The sequence below is a fragment of the Castor canadensis genome, chromosome X (assembly GCF_047511655.1).
Source record: "Castor canadensis chromosome X, mCasCan1.hap1v2, whole genome shotgun sequence".
Classification (NCBI taxonomy): Eukaryota; Metazoa; Chordata; class Mammalia; order Rodentia; family Castoridae; genus Castor; species Castor canadensis.
The window spans coordinates 21088528-21109281 of NC_133405.1; the positions used below are offsets into that span (position 1 = coordinate 21088528).

Consider the following 20754-nt stretch of genomic DNA (forward strand, 5'->3'; position numbering starts at 1 on the left):
CATTTACATAGTAGACCCAGTTAGCTCTTTGCCAGGCCACCTTTTATTTTCCTTACCATCCACCAGCATCATAAAAGACACACTTATAGCCACAGAGATAATTTGGAAGTTTGTGATCTGCTGTCTCTTGTGTCTGTTTTATTTTTAAGACAGGTCTTGCTATGCAACCAGGGTAGCCTGGAACTCACTATGTAAGCCAGATTGGCCTCAGACTCAAGATCCTCCTGCCTCAGCCTCCCAGAGTGCTGGGCTTACAAGAATGTACCACTATACCAGGGCATCTGCTATCTTTTGAAAAGGACGTGGGTCTGTTTGACTCCAGTATACTGGCCACATGCAGTACATCGATACTACCTGCAGAATAATATTTTCAAATGCTACTAATATTTGCCTTATTATCTGAACAAGGCAAAGTTATATAACATTAGTCAATATATAAACTAGCACTTTAAACTAGCCCCTCTAGAACTGAAGACACTAGTTTTTTTTTTTTTCTCTTAAAAATATGGACTGGCTATTTGGTGGTCATAGAATTTTCTTAAGGAAAAGTTTATGCTCTGTAATGACCTCAGCAATTGCTAGGGACTGCAGCTCAAAACAATAAACTAGCTGTCAATAGCTCTAACTTGCTAAATAAAACCATGTAACTCCCAATCGTCGTATTTTTAATTATGGTAATTTAAATGAGACTTAATAATGGATATGTATATGTGCCAGGCACTACTAGGTAGTATTTGCAGTAAAGCATGCTATTCTATGTTGCAGCATTAATCAGAACCTATTCCTTGATTTTTTCCCCTTTGAATAAGAATGCAGGCTAGGAATTTTGTATAGAATGAGCATATTCCACTAATTAAAACTTTGATTTCTGTCCTAGATGTGACCAACCTCAATACAGGAGCACGGTAGTAGCAGCAAGTTGTCCATGGAAATGAGAGTAACGTAAAGTCTATGAAGTGGAACCTCTGTATGACAAGGATATTAATCCCTTACCCTTTTACCCATCAGACGAACTGCACTAGGAGTTTGGGTGTGTTTATTTTCAAAATCGCCTTTTATCTAGGTTTCAGAGGACTTGATTTAAGCTGTAGGTATTGGAACGCTGTGCTAGAATAACCAAGATATAATACAATTCTATTATACTTAAAAGATTGCCATTTTTCTCTCGATAAAACCTTTATATTGTGAAACTTTAAACTGATTCAAATTCACTTTTTTCCTTCCATACCTCGCCTCCCCAACTGTTTTTTTAAGATAGATTTTTTTTGGTGTCTCAAGCATGCTAGGCAAGCACCTCCCACTGAGCTATATCCCTAACCCTTCTTCCATATTTATTTAATGACAAGTTATTAAACAAACTAGGCATTTTACCTCAAAGCAAAGCAATACTAAAAGGAATACAACACTATTGTTGTCATAAGATAAACTTCATTATACACTTTCACAAAAAAAGACATACAAATATGAAAGTCATAACTCATTTATTGAATGAATAGTATATGCAAGAATACCAATAAAAGGAAACTAATACTACAAACTACAGTTCTGAAAATAAAGCCAATATAACAAGAACAAAATATACATAACATGAGAGGAATGTTTGATTTTTGACCCATGATGCATTCCTTATCTTTACAATTAACTTAAATGTCTGTTAGAACAAAACTATGCCTTGGTCTAACCTTAGTGCTTTTTAAAAAAGCAACAACACTCTAGAATACTTTTTCTTTTTGCTTTGAGATATTTGAGATTCACACATTTGTTCAAGTACATAGATTCTGATTCGATAGTAGACCTATAGATCTTGTTATTCTGTTAATATCTCGAGTAGCATGTACTTCTGAGCAAGTACTATCTGAAATTCTAAAATTGTTCACCCTTGAAATAAAATTTGAGTTGTGGGTTTTTAATATATTGAGATGAAAGTAAAATTCACCCTCCCACCCCCCAAGGAACAAAGAGCTCTTATTAAAGTAAAGAAACTCAGGTCTATCTTTCTACTCTAAAGAACATTTCTTACTAACATTTCTGGTAAGGCAATAAATGCTCCAGAATAATCTTCAATATACGCTTGCAAAGGTTACACTGTTTAATATTAATAATAACAAAAGAAAACAAAAACAAAAAAGGAAAAGAAAGAAAAAAGGAAAGAAAAGACGCTTCAAAATTTCAGGCTAAAATATGCATGAAAGACAGTAATGGCAGTATTTTTGGAAATGATGTAAATGTCATATACTTATCAAATAACGTCATGCTTATTAAAACTACAGTTAAGGACTTAAGAGATGTACAGTAAATACACTGCTGAGGTCCATTTCTCTAACTATTAATAGCACAATGTAATTCTACCCAGAAGATGATGATGCTGCTTGGGAACATAAGTACTGTACAATTTTTACATTGTAAGGCACTTTTTACTCAGCATGTGATGAAAACATAGATAGAGAATGAGAATCAAAATATTGGAGGTTTACAACCAAAGGTGAACTTTCATGTGACTTCAATTTACATTTCAATTTTTAATGAAGGATTATTTAGCCAATCACACCACAGTGAGAAAAACAGGTAGTCAGCCACTTATCTAGCAAACCAAAAGGTAAAGTGCTATTCCGGTTGCTAGTGGCAGAGAAAGGGCTGAAGAAACCCATACAAAGTCATACATTTTATTACATAACAAATTCATCAACTGACAGCTATAATATTTTATTGACTGGCCATGATTACCCCTGGCACCTTCCATTTTTCCTAAAAAATTCATTACAGTAGTTGTCCAAAAATGAAGGAGCTCTGTTTCTTCATGGGTAAGTTCTATGGCACACAATGTAAAAGTGATTGAGACACAGTGATTTAAAGATTTAAAAAATAATGTTTTTCAAGCTGTTGTAAGGAAATAAAGTACAGATCCTTTGGGAAAAGTCACATAGCTTGGTAAACAAACATTTAGATCTGTCCTTGCACTTCAAGTCATGATGAATTTTGAAAATTAATTACATACACATGATGGCATATTAAGAGCAAAAAGAGAAGACATACAGGGCGATCGATCCACTACTAAAGCTAGTTTCCTTCTAAAAATAACAATAAAAGATAGTTAAAATAAAGCAAGCATCGAGTCCCTTGATTTAAGTAAATGTGTTAATACACACTCAACAAACATGATCTTAAGGGACTAGCAGTTAAAAAATTCATTCATTAAGCACAGTGTAATTTTCCACCTGTTACATTTAAAAAACGCTGTTCTGTCAGCTGCAGACGATCTCAATGTACAGTCAAGTTAATGTTATTTCTCACTTGCAAATCTGCTTTATTGTGGTAGGTTAACTAATAACTCAGAAATCAGATCCCTACCCTTTGTACTGAGGTGCTATGGTAATATTAGGCAGACCACAACTAAAGTTTTTTTTTTTTTGGCTTTGCAATAAAGAAATATGTAAATGTGCTTCAGCAGATAAGTGGAAGAAAATATCACTAGCTAGAAATGCCAGTGTGGAAATCCTTTCTAAAAAGCTGGGTTCTTAGGCTTTCATAAACAATTGTGATGATCAATAAAATAATACCAAGCCCTACCAGAAGAAAAGCAGGGCACAAAAGCCTATTTAATACATATAACCAAAGCAATGACTGAAAACATTGAAAATATTAAATAAAGTTTCTAAAATAGTGGTCACAAAATTAAAAATAAATACTGTTTTATGCAAAGACTGTTTTTTACTCCTACAGCACACACGCCCTCCTTACATACTTTGGGCCAATATGTGAAGTGTTCCACACAACAGGGCACTTGAGAGGAACAGGTTTCAGACATGGTGTCTTAAAGTCCTTAGCAAGTGGTAACCCCTTTAATCTGAAAGAGGTTTAATTTGCTGTTGCCAAATGTTAGTTTAAACTTGAAAGGATTCAATCATTTTGCCAGAAGCTCTTTGTATGACATGGAAAGAGAAGAGGTGTATTGTCAAGAGAATTTGGCATAAGCACTGGAGCTCATAGCTTATAATCACCAGATGCCCGAGTCCATGCTGGTCAGTGAGAACAACTTTAACAGGAACCAAAGAAAAGCTTCAGCACACTTCTTGGAAGAGACTTTTAGCATGTGCTGTCAAAGCCAATATAGAAAGAAGGTCCTCTTCATTTCTAGCCTCCATCACTTGAGTGTGAAAAAACAATCCACAAATTATCATGTGTCGCCACCAGCGGCATGTTTGTATTGTAAAGTAAAATTTGCTTACGGTTTCCCTTGAGCATGAATCCACTAAACAAACTTAAACACTCTAAACAGTAGAACTTTGTTCAGTCCAGAAATATAGCTTACTTCATTTCAATGTCTGCTTTAACTGTTGACACTATACACAGGGTTAATAGTGTTTCAACTGCTTCCCAGAAACTGCAAACTACAGCTATGTAATATCAACATGTCAAGCTCAGCGTCTAGTGAAGGCTCATAAAATAAACGACGTTTTAGGCAGTTCAATGAAGGATCTAAGAGTTGGGCAGTAAAAAGTTACAAACCCTTTCTGATTTTAGAAAACAGTGAAAAAAGAATAGTAGTTATAGATGTCTTATTCATTCCCAGTTTTCTAACTCTGTCCCATGAACCTGTTTAAAAGATGATAAAAAAATGTAAAATATGATGCTTGAGGGGAATACAATCAACATAATGTTAGTGAGGAGTGAGAATATTTTACTGATTTGACACTATAACTATTGATAAAGTAGATAGTTTGTTTTTATGGTTACAAAATTGGCTAGTTAAGAAAAAAATCTATGCAAGCCTACATAATCTTTAGCATTCCAATAACATGCTCTTAACTAAACATAATAGGACTAAAAAACATCTTACTGCATATCATTACTTCATTATGTATTTATCAGTGTGTATTGTATCCTGACATCAAATCCCATATAATTAACTTTCATACCTAGTTTCCATTAAGTTGCTGCTGAGTTAGTTGTTGCTGATCAATTTCTACTTTTCCCCGGCTTTTACTCTCTCGTTCCTCATCTTCTTCATCTCTCTCATCATTTCCACTATGATTTTTACAATATAGTCTACAATGATGAAAGACAAAAATCTCAAAATCCTTTGCACTGTTGATAAGAATACATTTATGTCATCATTAGCTGGTGAAGTTGGTGCCCATAGAAAATATGGATTTCTTCATTCACACTTAAAAACACCCACAATTATAGGCCTCTTTCTATCTAAAAGCTAGGAAAGCACACTATTATTGAGATAAAAAAAGTTTATTTGAAATAAAACCTCCAGTTTAGGATGACAGTTATCATAAGGCAATTCCTTATTTTGTACCATGAGATTAAAAGCAAGATATATGGCCAACTAAAAAATATCAACTTTCAGATCTATAGATGCAATTATCAGTTTCTGTAAGTTTATTTAATATACACAATTTATAATTACATTTCAAGAACTACAGTCCATATACACTGCTACTTTCTGTTCATCTTTCATGAGACAATTTTAGTCAAACTCTTCAGATGCCTTTTCATTAAGTCGTGGCCTTCATGAATACCTTCATGAATCATCCAACAATGTCCCCACACTGTTTTTGCCTGCATCTCTCTTACTCTACTCTGGTCCTTCCAACTTCCTTTCAGCTTATGACACTGACTCCTTTTGGATGGAATCAGACCAAGTATCTTGTTGACTGTACCACACTGTGGGTCTGTCTAGTACTGTTTTATTTAGTTCTCTCTCACCTCATATTTCATATAAACTAGGGATAAAGTTGAAGGGTTTGGTGAGTTTCAGGTTCAACTTTGGTTTTTCATTCGGCACTTTAATAGATAATTCTGCATACTTCAGGAGGTATGTAATTTCACAGTGTCCCACTATCAGTGATACTATGCTTGATGATTTGGTTAAGGTGGTGGTGTTAGCCATTATTTCTCCACTGTAAAGGTAGGTTAAAATTAGCAAGTAATCTCTGGAGTGATTCTTTGACATCATGCTATTCCAACAACCTTTTATTTGGGTATATACTCTGTATACGTGAAACTCACTAAGTTTTTAATAAAAATAATATAGGTGATAATCAGAGAAAGATGAGCTGATGTGAGCCCAGTTTTAGGTCAATTACAGAGTAGATGACAGTGGAATAGTTCTTTAAAATCTTCATTGGATGCCCTCTTGTGGTCAGTAATGAAAAAAGATTATATAGGAATTTATGTGTCACAAATGGATAATCTAAACTAGGTCTAACACTTGAATAGAATAAAAGGCAGGAATGGGGCTGGGGTACAGTAACAACTGACTTCAGTCTAGTTTTGCTCATGGTTTTTCCTTCAAGTCTTAAACATTTTCAAAGAGTTATAGGGAATTTATATACTTCAAATGCTGCATATTGAGAACTACCTCTTGCTTTTTTAATCATGAATTCAAATCTCAAGAGTGAGATTCTGATACAGTGCCACCTATGAAGTATCTTCCCAAAAATAAAACCTGAATCTAATAAAACCTTTGAATCAATTTCTAGTTTACAGGAAATGTGTGAAAGAGGGGTAGAGACCTAAACTATTAGCAGACAAGACAAGTCTATAATATGAGACTTTTACAGAACAACGTAATGGGTTCTTCAAGTACGGAGAAAAGGCGAGAGTGGGTTGAGGATTACTTCATATTAAGACAGACACAACAGAAGTATCAAATGGAGGAGATGAACCTTCTATGTATACAGATTTGAACACATCAAGTCTAGAAAGGTTTGTGTAAGACAATTGAGGAAATGCAGAAGTGGACTGGGTATGAGCTAATACTAAGAAATAACTTCATTTGTGATAATAGAATTGATCATGGAAGAAACACCAATACTTTGAAGAGATGCATACTGAAGTATGTAGGGATGAAATCACAACCTATCTGGGGTTCTGCTTTAACATACTTCAGGAAAAAAGAATAATGGATGGAACTGTAGTAATAATTTGGCAACTGCTGATAAGGGAATGTTATTTACAATTCTTCTGTCTCCACTTCCTGAGTATTGGGATTATAGACATGCACAACTAGGCTCGGCTTCCCTTGCCTTTTAAATTATGAATATATTCAACACAGAAAGGAGTTGTAAGAAAGGAGATAGGAAAGCCGTTTTGTTCAGAAACATCCTTCCTTGAACTCAACAGTCTGTCTGAAACCCACATCACAAGCAGCTTTAAGACGCACATTTCAATGTGAAGAATAAAAAGAACAATTCAAGTCATCATGGATCCTACTGCATATATTTGTTTAGAGATGGCCACTGAAGCATGGCTTTCTAATGACTAAAAAGTAAAAACAATCTAAATAAAATAAAAACAAACATCTATCTATAACAATAGAATACTATACAATCATTAAAACAGATGTAAAATTGTTTAATGTCACAGAAAAGATGTCTCAGATATAGTGAGTGGAAAACAGATTATGAGAGTGTATAATCAAAAAGTCTTTGGTGGTACTGGGGTTTGAACTTGGGGCTGTGAGCTTGCTAGGCAGGCACTCTACCACTTGATCCAGGCCCCCGGCCTGAAAATGTTGTTTTATAAATATACACATATACGTAATCACACAACCGTCTGGGTGGTAGAATTAATGTTGACATTAACTTTTTTCTTATCTAATTTTCTACTTTTCCCCAAATGAAAATGGGTAAAAAATATCTAAATAAAGTTAAAATTTAAATGTAATAATTTCTTATGTAATTTAATTTCAGATGTTTAAAACAGGCTTATTATTTAAAAGTATTAATGGCTACTTAAATAATAATGTACTGGTCATAAAAAATAGTCAACACCACAGAATCATATAATGCACAACATAAAATCACCTCCTCCTCCATTCCCATGCAACTATTAAGTTTGCTGAATGTGTTTCTAGAGGTGTATATACGTAAAAACATATACACACATATGTGGAAAGACATCCCATGGAGCAGGGAGCAGAAAGATGGCTGGTAACCTGGGTCCCTGATGAGAATAACAAACTGCCTCTCAGATCTGACTCCTTTCCTCTGCTCATCTTCTCAGTTCACAAACAACTCGCTATCTTGTTTAAGCTGCTATTTTTGCCCAGCTTTATAATGTAAGCATAATGTAAGCATAATCATTACAAATAGAAAATTACACCATGTATATGCTTTTTTCCCCCAGTACTAGTGACTGAATTCAGGGCCTTGTGCTTGTTGGGCAAGTGCTCTACCACTGGAGCCATGTCAACAACCCTACTATGTTTACTCTTTGAGATAAAATTTCCAAAAAATTTGGATTTCATTAAAATTATACTAAATTTATGGATTAATTTGGTGAGAATAGGTGTCTTTCAATGCTGAGACATTCTATCAAAAACATATTTTGCTATTCATCTGAGTCCTTTGTAAAATGCAATTATTTTTAAAGATGGAAAAGGTTTACCTTGTGTGTGTGTGTGTGTGTGTGTGTGTGTGAGAGAGAGAGAGAGAGAAAGAGAGAAAGGAGAAAGGGGGATGGGCTAATGGGGAGAGGGGATAATGAACATTCTTCATTTACATTTTCTAATCAGTTATTACTGGAATTGTTTCTTTAAAGTCACTTCATATTCTACAACATTACTAAGCTTATTAATTTTGATATTCCTTTGGATTTTCTTGGTAGACTACTGTATCAATAACAAGTATTGATCATTTATTATACAGTTGTCTTTTTGTTTGGTGCAGGGGATGGAACCCAGGGCCTCTTGCATGCTAGACAAGTGCTCTACCACTGAGCTACACTCCAGCCCTTCTTTCTTTACTTGTTGGTAGTTGGTTCCCTGTTCTTGCTCCTAATCCAAGTTCTGTTAAGAGATGAACAGAAGAATCACCTGGAGGATCATCAAAATAAAGATTTAGGGCCTCAATGCAGACCTACTGAATTTAAATCTCTGTGGTAGGGCCCAGGCATGGACATTTTCAAAGACATCCCCATTTACCCCAGCAGATTCTGAGAAACAGCCCTGAATAAGGACTATTGATCCTTTACTTTAACACTAAATAAACTATTTGTTGCTTTCTCCTAAACTTTACCTTATTAAGATTTATAGCTTACCAGGATTACCCTTGTTAAGTGGGGGGAGTGGATTATGAGAAGCCTATGAGAACTTGTCATAAGCACAGTTGTGCTCAATGATCTACAGGCTGAGTTTGGCACAGCCCCATCCACAGAAGAAAGCAAGAGGCTGCTTTTCCAAAGTTGTTTATGTTCAGAGAAGTAGGAAGGCAGGTTTTCTCTTGCTACAATGTCACACCCCCTTCCAAGAACTGTTGCTCCACCTCCTTGTTTACCACTGGATATAAAAGACTCCCTGAAGAAGGATGTGAGGTTTTTTGATGGGGGATTGATGGAAAGTTTTTTGATGGGGATTTTTGATTGGCTGCCACGGATGCTGCTGCTGGATGTTGCGTCTCCACTAGAGCAGCTTTCTGCACCGAGACTTTAAGAAAGCTAAAGAGAACATGGGACAGTGCAAGTCTAAGGAAAGAGACTTTAAAGAATAGAAAAGAAGCAAGGTTTTAAAGAACTGTAAAGCAGTAAGGCCTTAAAGAACAGAGAAGAAGCAATGAGGGTGTTGTGCATCTCCATCGGAGTGCCCAGCACAACTGATCCCAACTTTATGCATGTCTATTGTTTGTCCTTTCTGCATCTCCAGTCACCCCCAGTTAGGTCAGGGGAGAACAAGAGAGCTCCTGAGAAAGCTCTCTACAGTTAAGTAACTTTAAAATTTGGAAATTGATGTTGAATGTTATCACACATCTTTTCACCATCCAACAGGAAGGTGATGATAGAATTTTTCTTTATTAATTACAAAAATAGATCACATTAACATGTTTTGAACATCTCTAAATTCTCATACTACATTTGATTTACTGATATTTTATTTCAATTTTTTTATATAAATTTTTATTAGGATATATGTACATACATTTATAAATGTGAGATTGGTCTACAGTTTGTTCTTTTAATGTACCTTTTTCAGGTTTTGTTATCAAAGTTATGCATGCTTTAGAGAATGAGTCAAGTTTCCCATCTCTTGCTATGTGCTAGACTTATCTGTTCCTTAAAGGCTTGACAGAACTCTCTTCAAAAATATTTGTGCATTTATTATTAAAAATTTGATTAATTTTATGATACAGTATTAGCACTCTATGCAGGCACCCAAATGACTTGATGACTGCTTGTGTAAACTGCTTTTTACACAGAATATTATAGCATGAAGTTATTGACTTATTGTATACTAGTCATGTGAGAATATGGAAGGGCTTCACAATTCTTGAAAGCAAATCAAAGTTCAGGGATTCCTATCAAATCATTCTCTATTTGCTTAAACAAAGGGAACCATGATAGACACACATTACACCATTAGCTTGAGGAAGCACAGGTAAAGTGGCAGATCCATTACAAAGAGAGTGACATGCAACCCCAAATGTCCACATCCTTCTCTCTTCTACTTTCCTTCTCCCTCTCCCTCTCTGTGTCACCCCTGGCCTCATACTGAGGCCTGAAGCCAGGGTCTTGCACATGCTAGGCAAGAACTCTACCATTTAGCTAGCACTCCAAGCCCTCAAATCACACTCTCTGATCATTCTGTCAAGCCAATCTTTTGGTGTCTATCTTTGCAACTACATGCTATTCTAAGTTAGCAGCAATTCTCACCTGAACAATCAGAAATAGCCTCTTCAATTCATCTCCTTATCTCCTTCTTCACCTCTGTCCCATCTGAGGGTCTTACTTGTCCTGTTCTCTCTGCCTACAACACTTCCACCCTGCTTACCTCTGTTCTTCCTATCTTCAAAACATTCTTTTTTTTTTTTTGTGGTGTGACAGGGATTTGAAGTCAGGGCTTCACACTTGCAGAGCAGGTGCTCTACCACTTGAGCCACACCTCTAGCCCATTTTTGCTCTGTTTATTTTGGAGATGGCAGTCTCTCAAACTATTCGCTTGGGTGGCCTCAGATTGCAGTCCTCCCAATCTCAGCCTCCCAAATAGTTAGAATGACAGGCGTGGGCCACTGGTGCACGGCTCCTTCAGAAATTTTTTTTTTTGGTGGGTCTTGAGTTTGAACTCAGGGCTTTGCACTTACAAAGCAGGTGCTCTACTGCTTGAGCCACATCTCCAGCCCTACTTTGGAAAATTCTTTAATACTCTCTATTATAGACTAGATTAGCTTTTTCTTCTTATATGCATTCATAGCACTTTGTAGCTTCTTTAGAGTGTTTAAGTACTTCATAATCATGCATCTACTTCTCTGGCCATTTAATGAACAGGTCTCTCCCAACAGACTGTAAACTTCCTGAGAACACAGTCTGTGTCTGTTTTGATCTCTATGTATGCCCAGCTCCTAGCACAATGCCTAACACAGAGTAAGTGTAATACTGAGTGAATGAATGCTGATCCAGGCGTATGTAATCAGAGGAAAATGCCAATTGCAGCTGTCATTCCTTACTTAATAGCCTCAGCATTCTCAACTAAACACCACCGAAGAATAGAGATTAAGTAAACTAGCTTCATCTATTTAAGGGCCATTAATTACTGTCATGTTTAGGAAAATGGACAAAGACTGTGTTCTTACTTGTAAATTCCTCGTGACATATTCTCAATGTATTTAGCTTTGTCTTGTACTCCACAGTGGTAATGGTAGGTTTTAACACAGGCTTTGATTTCACATCCAATAGTAGCACCAGGCTGACTGCAAAGTGTACATTTCTGTAAAGAAAGAAAGAATAATCATAAGCCCTATTTCAAAGTTTAGGCAATCTTATTTGTTCTACTTTAGCAACATTTCAGCCAAAACGCTCTAGTTTATAAAGAAAACAAAGGCCATTTTATAATGAAAAAAGTACACCAATACGCCAAACTTACTATATAGCGCATAATTAAAACTGTACTAACCATAAGAGACCTGACATCTAAATATAGACAAGACACTCCTTGATACTGCCAAACACAAACACAATATTGTATATTGCAGTGGTCTAACTTCTTTTCCTACCAGGGATCATATCCTTCCTTATTATGATTGGCGGAAAGAATGAGAAAACAGGAAAGCAAACTTCCCCACAGAGGACTCACTACCAAGTAGGCAAAAGGGCAACAGGGAGACTAAAGGAGCTGAAATCTTTTCAAGACTTCTCAGTTTGGCCGAGAAGAGCCTCACCTAAAGAGTGTTCTGAGACTAAAAGGTGCCTGTTGAAAACAAGGGTTTCATAGTCAAATAAGTTTATACAACAGTGGATTAAGTAGATTGCCTTATTATAGAGCTTCTCATAGCCTTTTCTCCAAGAAGGGGTATAGAGTAAATGGTTTTGCAGTTTAGATGTCCTTTTATTTTTGGAGTGCTGGAGGTGTGCCCTGATGGACTAACTTGCTTTGGCACACACATGGAGAAAATGCTAGATGAGCATTTATCCTACCCTTTAACAGAGGTAAACAATAAGATAAGCATGAGAGCTGAATCGCCATCCTACTCACCTATTTGAACTTAAGTTAATATGACACAACATTGCTGCATGATAGATAAAGTGACCCCTCTCTTTTTTAGTGTAATCAAAGTATCGACAAACTGAACTGGATCTAAATAACAATTTTCATACTTAAAATAGGAAGTTTCACAAAGAAAGGGCCATGTCTAGCGGCGTCAGACAAAGACCATAAATGTCTGAAATCATTACATTAAAGACTGACAGGGAACTTCCCAGTAGAGGAATCACACTCACCACTTGAATCCAAAGATCAGCCATTATGATCTATATGATATGACAGAGTAGGGAAGATGATACAGTCCTACCTGTGAAGGATTCTTACCCCTCTCAAAGTTGAAACTGTATCTAATCAAGCCTTTACATATAATTCCCACTTTGAATAGAAATATGGAGGATAGAGACACAAGTTAAGTTGGCCCACAAAAAAACAAACAAAGAATTAGGACATTCTACAGGACAATTCATTCATTTTCTTTACCAAATCCATAACATACAAAACTATAAAACAACAAAGAGAGAGAAGAGGGATTACCCTGTATTACTTAAGGGATATAAAGAAACAAATGTAACAGGTGGTCCTCCGTTGGAGTCCAATTCACATAAATCAACCTTACAGAGAGTTTTCAGACAGTTTGGGAAATAGGAATGTGAACTGGATGTTACATGACACTGAGGAATTAACTGCTAATTTTTAAGTTGTAATAACATTGTGGTCAGGTAAGAAAATGTCAGATTAAGAAATATATCCTGGATAGGCATGGTGGTGCACACCTGTAATCCCAGCTATTTGGAAGGCTGAAGCAGGAAGACTGTAAGTTGAAGGTCAGGCTGGGCAACAGAGTGAGACCCTGCCTCAAAATAAATAAAAATTAAAATAATATTAAACCACGCATACTGGTAAACATCTGTAGTAGTCCTACCTACTTCAGAGGCCGAAGTGGGAAGATTGTTTGAGCTCAGGCAACATAGTCAGACCCCATATCAAAATTTAAAAAAAGAAGGAGAGGGACTGGAGCAATGGCTTCAGTAGTAGAGAACTTGCCTAGCAAGCTCCAGGTCCAATCCCCAAACCACAAAAGAAAAAAAAAAGGAAAGAAAAAGCAAGAATGAAAAAGAAAAGCATACTAGAATTAGAGAGTATGGGGTTGGATGCAGCTCAGCAGCAGCAGAGCACCTGACTAACAAGTGTACGGTCTTGGGTTCAATGCTTAGCACCACACACTCACACATAAAGCTGTACACTTGACTATGGAGAGGTAAAAAGATAGAAGGTCTGAGCTCTGCTTTAAAACACTTTAATCAACAAGTGATTAAAGGCACAGATGAAACAAGAGCTGAAAGTTCCTGATAACTACAAAATCAAGGTAATGGATAGATGTGTTGATGGTCATTCTAATTTAATATGTTTGAAATTTTTCACAAAAAAGTTGAAAAGATAAATGTTATTTGAGATAACTGCTATCGTAAAGAAACGACTTTGCATTTCATTGACATTCCATATTCATACGCTGAAGATGTCAATACTTCTCAAAGCTACTTCTTAGTAATTCAATATGTTTAAAAACATGAAACTAAAGGCTGGGTGTGGTAGCCCATGTCAGTAATCCCAGCTAATCTTGAAGACTGAAGTTCAAGGCTAGCACAGGCAAAAAAGTTAACAAGATTCCATCTCAATAAACAATCTGAGCATGATGGTATACTCTGTAATCCCAGCTACTAGGAGGCACTGGTGATCTGAATCTGGCCCTAGGCAAAAATTCAAAATCCTATTCAAAAAATAAAGCAAAAAGATCCTGGGGGTCTGTGTGTGGCTAAAGTGGTAGAGTGCCTGCCTAGCAAGTGCAAGGCCCTGAGTTTGAGCTCTTGTACCCTCTCCCAAAAGAACCCACTAGATTAAAGCACATTCTATAAATGAAACTTTAAAGTGATGATAAACATTTTAACAGTTATAACTGTTTATGTGTTCTTTAAACATAAGCTCCTTAAAAAGTTTTCCTTTTACTAAAAAAAAAAAAAATAAGAGTAAATAATATGGGGAGGTCCTCAATGGTATATTAGACTTATGAAATTTTTCTTTAAGCAAGCTGATACAACATAACATTTTAAACTTTATAAGAAGCACTGGAGGTGTGGATCAAGTGGTAGAGTGCCTGCCTAGCAAGCACAAAGCCCTGAGTTCAAACCCCAGTACTGCAAAAAAAAAAAAAAAGAAATGACATTTCATAGAAAGAAAGATAAGTTTCAATAATATCAGCATCTTTTATCGTATTACAAATGTATACTTGGCTTTAACATATGAACTACTTTATATTATTTCTTATGACTGAATAAATTTGAGATGTGCTCTAAATTTCAAGCAGAGAATCAAGAATAAAAACCACAGACCATCCTTTTTCCTCGCTTAATCTCCTGAAGGACAGTTTTAATATCGAAATCTCCAAACTCTGCTCTCGATGTTGTTGTGAGCTGGACAGTGCCAGAAGAGAACAACTAGAGAAGAAAGATGCAGGAGTATTATCATTCATTGTCCTCACAAGAAAAAGATTCAACAAGATAATAACAAATGTGTTATATCACTGTAATCCAGGGCAAAACCTGATTTTTTCATTAATAATCAAATACTAACTCAAATATTTTAATATATTATCTTGTTACAATACAACCCCAAATAAGGCCACTTTAAAAAAAACCTAAGATTGCCAATGGGAGCTATGTTTAAATACCCTGCTTTAAACAATGAAGATTTCAACGATATCACCTTGTTCTATTTTACATTTACACCAAGTTTTTAAAAATAGTTTAAATTGCCAAATTTCAACTAGTGATGCAGATCAGAAACACCTGTGGGTTTTCGTTTTAAAAACAGACATGTCTAGTATCTATTCCACAGGGGTCCTAGGTACACTTTTTTAGGGAAAAAAAACAAAGGTAAATCTGGTATGTACTTTAGTCAAGAGCTTCTTATATAAATAATATAATTTTAAAACCTAATTATGAATGGGTTGAATAATTCAATACTGTATAACTCAAAAACTGTACTGTAAGTCAGGTCTGGATCTAAGGAGGAAAAGATAAACACTTAGCTTCATCTTATTCTATCTTCAAGGAATTTAAGTCTATTAAAGAAGATAATTCATAAATAAAAACTTAAAATACAATGTGTAAACTACAGTAACAGTGGTATTTATTAGGTTGTAGTGGAGGTCTAAAACATCTTTCATGACATTTATAAAGATGAAATTGTTATAGTTGTGAAATAATCATGGATTATCTTCAATATGGCAACTAAAATTAGTATTATTTCAAACCCTACTAAAATATAAGGGCAATATTTTTAAATCTAAAGTTTATTAATATTTGGGGTCATACAATGTTACTATTCATAAGCCTTAGTCACTAATGCTGCGGGGGTGACGTGCTATACTTGGTGCTGTACTTGGTTACTAACTAAATGATTTTCAAAATATTGAAAACACTTAGGCTTAAAAGCACATAAAAGAGCCATACTTACCATGCACTTATAATGTGCAGCTGCCTTCTTGGCATTAAATATATGCAATTTTCCTCTTGCTTCATTTTCTTCCTCCCCTACATGACAAAATCCACATTTAGGCCTGGTGTCACTAGGGCTACTTCTGTGTGGAGACCTATCTCTCTGCAAACATAAAAAAAAAAAGCTTAAAATGTTAGTATTCCATGCTTGTTTTACATTTCAAATGGTAAGCCTTACCTAAAAACACAGTTTCAATGAAATATTCATGTTGCAACAACTTTCTACTTACATAGGAACTACTTTCCATTTCATCTGTTCCATGGGAGGACGTGGACCTGGTGTCTTCAGACAACCCTTTAAAATTAGTTTTCCTTGGTCTTCCTTTGCGACTTTTCTTTTTACTTTTTGGGGATGAGGGCTCCAGTTCATGTTCATTAAAACTTTCTTCTAAATCAGCTGCATACAAATGAACAAAGATTCATATGAACCAATCTTAAAATGAGTATTCATGGGTCCTTAGGACATGTTTTCCTGTAGAATGAAATTGCCTCCAGAAATGCAGAGACATGGTTTGTGGTATTTTCAACATAGCACAGTCTAATGTTTCAGATAAATTCAACAAAAATCAAATACAAAAGAAGTTTTATTGTAATCACTGTAATCCTATTTCCTTGGAGTTTTTATTTCTATAAAAATGAGTTTTGTGATAAGTCTTTTCCAGGGGTGAAAACCAGTGGGAGGAGGGTGGGCATAAGGAAAGGGTGAATGAGGGTGAATATGGTGGATGCATTTTTTTATTTATATATGAAAATAGAATAGCTGGGCACCTGTGCCTCAGGCCTGTAATCCTAGCTATTCGGGAAGCAGAAATCAGGAGGATCTGGTTCAATGCCAGCCCTGGGCAAATAGTTCTTAAGACCTATCTCAAAAAAAATCCATCACAAAAAAGGGCTGGTGGAGTGGCTCAAGTGGTAGAGCACCTGCCTAGCAAGCACAAGGCACTGAGCCTGAGTTCAAACACCAGTAATTCCCCTCGCCCAAAGAAAATAGAATAATAAAACCTGTTGAAGTTGTTCTAAGAAGGGGGGAGGGGGAACAAGGGAGAATGATGGAGGGAGTGAATCTAACTAAGATATATTGTAAGCACATATGTAAATGTCACAATGTACCCTCCTGTACAACTATTATATGCTAACAAAAATGAGTTTTATGATCTTGATTTGTGGCTTTTGATGATTAATTATGAGCTATCTTCAATATGGTAACTTCAATATGGTTATAATAAGATAAAAACTTAAGTTTCTCAGTCACACTTAGCACATTTCAAGAGCTTACTAGCCACATGGGGCCAGTCGCAACAGCGTTAGCACAGATATGGACTGTCTCTATCACTGCAGAGGAGTTCTGTTGGACAGCATTTGTCTAGATAGCTCTTCAACCATCATGAAAACTGAAGGAACAAATTCAATAAGGAAGTCATCTGTAATTGAAGCAACCGACCAAGTAATTAGACAAATATTAAGTAAAAATGGAATTTCTAACACAAGTGATAGAAAAGCTGTGTCACAAGTTAGTCGTGTATACTTTAATGGAGCAAGCAAAAATCACATAGAAATTTCAGAGCTACATTTCCTAGCAGTTTGAAAAGAATTGTCTACCATTAACAGAAGGTATTTCATTCAGATGTTCACTATAAATATTTTATTTATTAAAAGCCTACTAAACAGAAGGTAATGCATTTAGTGTCCGCAAACACCGCATTTAGTGTCCGCAAACACCAAATGTTCATGGTCTTAGGGTTAAACTAGAATGGTTTCAGACACAATCCTCTAATAACTTCATGGTTTTTCCTTTATCATAGTACTAATTATAATTTTAGGGACTAATTTCTCAATGAGAAAGCATACCAGCTCCTATTCTCAGATGTTAGTATCTTTCCTAAGCACATTCATTATGATAAGAAAAGGGTAACTCAAATAGTATTAGAACATATATAAACTCAGTGAAACTCCAAGTATTAGTTTACTTATAAAACGGTTAATAACAATTTACATGAGTACAGTTTCACATAGCTATGATATGAATGGAGGGAGCTAAGGGAAAGAGGTATAAGTTATTGGAATGTTTTACAGGAAACAAGACAAATTCATATTTAATAACTTCCTGTGAAGATAGGGAAGGCAACTAAAAATGTTTTGTAGCCTTAACACTACAGCAAATTTCATTATCAGAGCACACTACCTACTTTAAATATTCAAGCCAACAAATTTTAGCATATAGAATTTCATTAAAGCTGTTAGAATTACTTACACTTGCCAAAAACTAAAATTTCTTAAAATGAAAAGTCATAACCAAATGTTTTGATCATTCTGACATTTATATATGTGTATATATACATAAAGCCCTTCAGTTACATATGTGTATATAACATACCCAGTTATCTATAATGAAAACAAGTATCATTAGCACCATAACACTACATTATTAAACACCTAGAAGAAGCTACTTAAGAACTGATTTTATTATCAGGCCAACATGATTTGTTTTTCACATGGTGTAGTTGTCCAAAATATGGAATTATTCAGTAAAAAAAGTGTAGGAACTTTAATAGTAATAGTAAAATCACAAAAGATTCATGGATTTAACTATATTAGACTTTCAAATTTCTGGAAGGTAGAAAAAGTAGTAAGCTAAAAAGCAAACAACAAGTTGAAAAATATCTCCTATATCTATGATAAAGGATTAGTGTCCTTACATGATGTTTATCTATGATTATGACTCCAATAGATCAAGAAGGTATCAGAAAAGTCACAGAATATACAGTTAATAAACATACTTTAAGACTATTTAATTTCTCCAGAAAAAAATACAAACTATGTGATATGTCATTTTCACCTATCAAAATGGCAGATTTTTGTTACAAAACATAACAATAAACCCAACAAAAATGTGTTAGAAATGAAAGGACAAAAGTTGTCTCTAAATGTAGAGAAAGGTAATGACCAAAATCAGTATTAGAAAATTGGTTCTTGCTAACTTAATTTAATAAAATTCCAACAAAGTAAGTTGATTCTGGTTTTTGGGAAAAGTAAACAGACAAGAATGAAGAAGAACATCTTTTTATTTTTGAGATGGGGTCTCACTATGTTAACCCAGGCGGCCTTAGTCTCTCAAGTAGCTGGGATTATAGCTCCATACCACACTGCCCAGTTTAGTAGTATCTTTTCAAAAAAGATATAAAATATACTATAAAGTAACAGCATTTAAAATACTGGCATGAGTAGCCAGGCAGAGTGGTGTTTGCCTATAATCCCAGCACTCAGAAGGCCGAGGAAGGATGCTCACGAGTTGAAAGCCAGCCTGTGTGACATAGTGAGACCCTGTCTCAAAAAACCAAGGGCTAGGGATGCAGCTGAGTGGTAGAACACTAGCCTCACATGCATAAGGCCCTGGGTTCCATCTCCAGCACTGGAAAAAAAAAACTGGCATGAGGATAGACATATATCAGTGAAAGAGAAGAGCAAGTCTGAAAAGACTAATATGCATATGATAATGGTGGCATTTCAGATGAGTGGGGAGAAGAAATGATGTCACAATTGCCTACCCATTATTTTAAACAATGAAAAAATTATGAGATTAATTTTAAAATCTAATAATAAAATAAGCTATCAATACCACAGAAGAAAATAGAATTATTTAATATCAGCTTGAGATTAGGACACATAAGTGTCCATAAAGGTGAAGACTGTGAGATGCGACTAAAAATTAGTAACTTCTATATAGCAAAAGGCATTGCAAGGCAAGTTAAAAGACAAATAAATTGGCCTGGATGTGTAGCTCAGCAGTAGAGCTCTTGCCTAGCATGTGCGAGGCCCTGAGTTTAATCATCAGAGCTGAAAAAAAGAAAAGAAAAAATAATCAAATAAATTGGGTAATGACTTGCATATAGCAACAAAATTAACCCCTATATTAAAGAGAGTGCCTATAATTCAATTTTAAAAAGACAAACCCTCAAGAGAAAAATCACACAGTCTAGGAACGAGCAATTCACAGAAGAAATAAATGACTAAAAAATATGAACAGAAGCTCAGTCTTAGTGATAATAGAAATGAAAATTAAATGGAGATAATCAGATTGCCAAAAATTAAAGACTAATAATAAACCAGCCAGGTAAAGGCTATTTTTACCTGCTTACCCTTTACCCTACTATCTATAATGTAGTGTCTACACTGTGGACAGGAACACGAACTGGGTAAATGGTTTCAGAAGCAGTGTACTTATTCCCAATGTTAAAAGCATAGAACCTTTGATCAGAAAGCCCCATTTCTAGGACTTTATCCCATAGTCACTGTATTAAGTACATAACTATATTTGTTCAAGGAAGATTGTTGTAGTATTATTTGTAATAATGAAAGAAATAAACATAGCCTATTTTTTTGGTGGTAATGGGATTTGAACTCAGGGCCTTACACTTGCTAGGCAGGAGCTCTACCACTTGAGCCACTCCACTAGCCTGCCTATTTTTATTAATAGACAAATTCTTAAATAAGTTATGGCCCTAGTTATTCTATGGACCATAACTGTTAAAAAAATAGAGTAGATCTGCATGCTAACAAGGAAGGTCTGTGATATATCACAGAGAGAAAACAGTGAGTTGTATAATATTGTGTATACATAACACTGTTAGATTCAGAACAGGCGTGCAACTGCATATATATCTAAGTTTGCATATTAAAAAGATTTTGGAGAAATATATGTATACCAGCTACTCCCAGAGA

General features: G+C 35.4%; 1 protein-coding gene across 2 annotated transcripts in view; it reads right to left on the reverse strand.

Moving 5' to 3' along the window:
• Positions 1 to 1464: 1464 nt before the first annotated feature.
• Positions 1465 to 20754, reverse strand: part of Phf6 (PHD finger protein 6) — a 49357-nt gene continuing 30067 nt past the window's right edge. Inside the window, exons 6-11 of one of the 2 annotated variants that reach the window (XM_074063843.1) lie at positions 16266 to 16432; positions 15995 to 16138; positions 14869 to 14973; positions 11574 to 11707; positions 4917 to 5046; positions 1465 to 4144 (exon numbers count right to left, since the gene is read on the reverse strand). In XM_074063843.1, coding sequence (XP_073919944.1) covers positions 4917 to 5046; positions 11574 to 11707; positions 14869 to 14973; positions 15995 to 16138; positions 16266 to 16432 — 680 coding nt within the window. In that variant the 3' untranslated portion in view covers positions 1465 to 4144. Of the gene's footprint in view, positions 4594 to 4916; positions 5047 to 11573; positions 11708 to 14868; positions 14974 to 15994; positions 16139 to 16265; positions 16433 to 20754 lie in introns of both variants that reach the window. The other variant, XM_074063842.1, reaches the window with a different exon arrangement.